This window comes from Zingiber officinale, chromosome 8A (genome assembly GCF_018446385.1).
Source record: "Zingiber officinale cultivar Zhangliang chromosome 8A, Zo_v1.1, whole genome shotgun sequence".
NCBI classification, from domain to species: domain Eukaryota; kingdom Viridiplantae; phylum Streptophyta; class Magnoliopsida; order Zingiberales; family Zingiberaceae; genus Zingiber; species Zingiber officinale.
Window position 1 is genome coordinate 116,184,541 of NC_056000.1, and position 4,183 is coordinate 116,188,723.

The following is a 4,183-nucleotide window of genomic DNA, read 5'->3' on the forward strand; positions in this document are numbered from 1 at the left end:
CCGGAAGCTGAGTCAGATGAAGGCGGGCCTTGTTGTGCAGAAAATTGACGGAGAGTCGTTGGAGTGTTGAATCTACCTGGTACCCCCCTGAATCGGTTCACACGAACGGCTGACGGCTAGAGATGATCAAAACAACGAAGCTGTTACCCTGCACACACTCAGACGGATCCCCCAATCGTTAGAGACCAGAAACCAGGGAAAAAGTCCCCGGGTCAGGCCCTCCGACGCTCAAGTCAGGTACTTTTTCCCCAGAAATCACAGAAAAAGGACGAAAAGTAGAGAGTAGTGAGAAATGACGAGTGAGCATACCTGCATAAGGGACAAGGTATCCCTTTTTATACTACAACAGAAGTTTTTGGATCTGACGGGTGTCAGGGAATGTCGGCTGTCAGGCTTTGTCTGGCGATGATTGACACATGGCTTTTCTTGATAGGCTGGCGGCAAAACCGAAGGTGTGTTGAGCCCTGATTGTTGGCATATTCCCTGACACCTTGATTATTCTCTCTGAGAAGCAGTTACGATTCTTTGGCTAATTTGTCCTGTAGTGTCTGACCGACGAGCTTGCGTTCCGAGATCTAGGCTTGCCCTGCCTTTGTCCTCTACTATCTCTGGCCTGCACATCTCGATCGGCACTCTGGGTCTATATCCAGACCTACTCTTTGGCTTGGATGTCCTGACCTACACACCGGGTCTGTAAGAAGACCTCTGATCCTTGTTACAAACGTCCCAACCTGCACGCTGCGTTTGTCCGCTGACTCACATCTGTCTGTTGTTTATCCAAGGCATGAACGTCCCGACCTGCACGCTGGGTCCATCCGCCAACCCACATCTATCTGCTGTTATCCAAGGCATGAACGTCCCGACCTGCACGCTGGGTTTGTCTGCCGACCCACATCTGTCTGCTGTTATCCAAGGCATGAACATCCCGACCTGCACGCTGGGTCTGTCGGCCGACCCACATCTGTCTGCTATTATCCAAGGCATGAACGTCCCGACCTGCACGCTGGGTCTATCCGCCGACCCACATCTGTCTACTGTTATCCAAAGCATGAATGTCCCGACCTGCACGCTGGGTCTGTCTGCCGACCCACATCTGTCTGCTATTATCCAAGGCATGAACGTCCCGACCTGCACGCTGGGTCTATCCGCCGACCCACATCTGTCTGCTGTTATCCAAGGCATGAACGTCCCGACCTGCACGCTGGGTCTGTCTGCCGACCCACATCTGTCTGCTGTTATCCAAGGCATGAACGTCCCGACCTGCACGCTGGGTCTGTCCGCCGACCCACATCTGTCTGCTGTTATCCAAGGCATGAACGTCCCGACCCACATCTGTCTACTGTTATCCAAGGCATGAATGTCCCGACCTGCACGCTGGGTCTGTCTGCCGACCCACATCTATCTGCTGTTATCCAAGGCATGAACGTCCCGACCTGCACGCTGGGTCTGTCCGCCGACCCACATCTGTCTGCTGTTATCCAAGGCATGAACATCCCGACCTGCACGCTGGGTCTGTCTGCCGACCCACATCTGTCTGCTATTATCCAAGGCATGAACGTCCCAACCTGCACGCTAGGTCTGTCTGCCGACCCACATCTGTTTGCTGTTATCCAAGGCATGACCATCCCGACCTGCACGCTGGGTTTGTCCGCCAACCCACATCTATCTGCTGTTATCCAAGGCATGAACGTCTCGACCTGCACGCTGGGTCTGTACGCCGACCCATATCTGTTTGCTGTTATCTAAGGCATGAACGTCCCGACCTGCACGCTGTGTCTGTGCCCCGACCCACATCTGTTTGCTGTTATCCAAAGCATGACCGTCCCAACCTGCACGCTGGGTCTGTCTCAGACCTATTGGCTTGTAATCTCTGTCCTTAGTTATATCTGGCCCGCGTGCCCGTTTATTACTCACTGTCAGGGCTGGTCTTATGATATCCTCCTTTGATCGCCTTGTCCGCTGAGACTTTGACTTTGGACACGTCAGCTGGACTTTTGACCTTCCTGCTGTCTTCATTAGCTTGACTGCTGACCAGCCACGAAGGCTTGACTTTTGACCTTCTTGTCCTCCACATCAGCTTGACTGCTGACCTGCCACGGAGGCTTGACTTTTGACCTTCTTGTCCTCCACATCAGTTTGACTGCTAACCCTCTTGGGGCCTTGACTCCTACTCACAGCATCCTATCGACCCCACAAAAGACGCACCGTATCAATATACTTGGCGGACTCAATCAACTTAAGCTCAGCCTAGTCCACATTGAATTTCTAGATCCGTCCCTGGCGTTGGCCAGTACTATTCGTTGGAGAACCATAGTTCCGGTCATCTTGTTCCAACAGTGAACCTCTTCGGCCAGGAGTCTTCTGAGGAGTGAATCCAATTTGGATAAGTTGTGGTTAAAATTGGAAGTTTATTGAATCGAATCCATCTTTCATGTATTACTAATATTTAAATGTTGTAGTGATAATTAATGGCAGAAACTTAAATTCTGTTCCTATTTCTAACGATATTATATTTACGTCGCTACTAATTTTAGATTAACTATAATTTTTTTATTATTAACAACCATTGTACCGATGACATTATAGTTCCATCTCTAATTAAAGATGGAATTATAAATTTATCCGATGACATTATAGTTCCATCTCTAATTAAAGATGGAATTATAAATTTATCGCTATATTAGTGACGAAAGTTTAATTTCATCTCTACATGTATTTCAAAAATTAATATTACTTTGATATTTATCTTTAAAAATTAACATCATTTTTGTGCTTATTTAAAATCAACATCATACCATTATAGTGTTATATTTTGAAAATCAATATTTTTTAATATAGAGACGGAAATTAAATATATGTGCATTGCTAATTCCGTCTCTAAAAATAATTTTTTTATATTGAAAGAATTTTGATGGATGATTTGGTAAACAAAGAAAACACATCGGTTATCGTGATTAATTTGCCAAAAATACGATCCAACTATCCAAATTTCAATCTCGATTGTTGATTTCTTTCCATGTTTAATTATCGAACATAGTTTTATCAATCATCAAACTAAACTAGGAATCAATGCCCGACTAAACGAAAAACATGAACAATCAATCAATCCATGCATAATCAAATTATTTAATTTGTTGCCTAAAATCGAATTCAAAGTCGAGGAATATCAATGCCTCATCCAACACTATTTATTCGACCTCCAAGAAGTTTAATTCTCCGTCGAGCCTGAGCCTGAGCCTGAGCCTGAGCCTGAGCCTGCGAGAAATTAAACATGAGTAAAAGATCGACCAAGGAGAGCGTTAATTCACAGGTAAATTCCGATCTTAATCGTGTTTTTTTATCTTCCTGCATGTTCTTGTTTTGCTATCTGAAATCTTCTCCGTTTGTTGCTCCACCAGACAATTACTCTGAAGGTGAACGTCTGCTGCAAAGGTTGCCAGAATAAAATAGAGAAAGCACTTCGCAAGATTCATGGTAGGCTTCATCGTTCCATTCTTTTCTGTTTTGTCTTTTTCTTTTTTTTTTTTGTTTTTGGGTTTCGGTGTGATTTGGAGGAATGTGGATTGGAACAGGTGTCGAGGATGTGACGTTCGAAGCAGAGGAGAATAAGGTGATTGTGACGGGGGAGACAGACGCCGCCTCCCTCATCAAGAAGCTCAAAAAACACGCAGTGCTCTGCGACGCTGGCGCGAGCAATGGCGAAAAGGAGGAGGAGAAAGCGCCCGAGGAGAATAGTAGCAGTTCTCCGCCCGGGCATGGCGGCGCGACGCAGCCGCCGACGGAGACGATGATGACGGACGAGCAGGGATACTGGCCGCAGGGCAACATGTACGAGAGCCACGAGAATTGCTCTGTGATGTGAGAGAAGAATCAGCATTGAAACTTATTATTATTATTATTATTCGTTTGTGTTAATTTTGAGGTATTAGTGTTTTGTCCAATAAAAAAATTTTAATATTTGAGGTGTCCTTTTACAATTTTGACGATTAGTGATGTTGTATGATGATGGTGCATTATTATTATTATTATTATTATTATTATTATTATTATTATTATTATTATTATTATTATATAGATTTGTCTTACGTCGCACACTCCATATATATCTAAAAAAATTCGATTTAAAATTTATACTTAACATTATAACTCAACCCCTAAACTCTAAAAATAAAATAGTAAATAT

At 44.5% G+C, this 4,183-nt stretch overlaps 1 protein-coding gene across 1 annotated transcript; it reads left to right on the top strand.

The window, feature by feature from the left end:
- The first annotated feature begins 3,271 nt into the window (after positions 1–3,271).
- On the top strand, positions 3,272–3,862 carry LOC122011153 (heavy metal-associated isoprenylated plant protein 37-like). Its single transcript, XM_042567576.1, has 3 exons — positions 3,272–3,310; positions 3,399–3,474; positions 3,573–3,862. The coding sequence occupies exons 1-3, from the start codon at positions 3,272–3,274 to the stop codon at positions 3,860–3,862; spliced, it is 405 nt and encodes a 134-aa protein (XP_042423510.1).
- Positions 3,863–4,183: the final 321 nt, after the last annotated feature.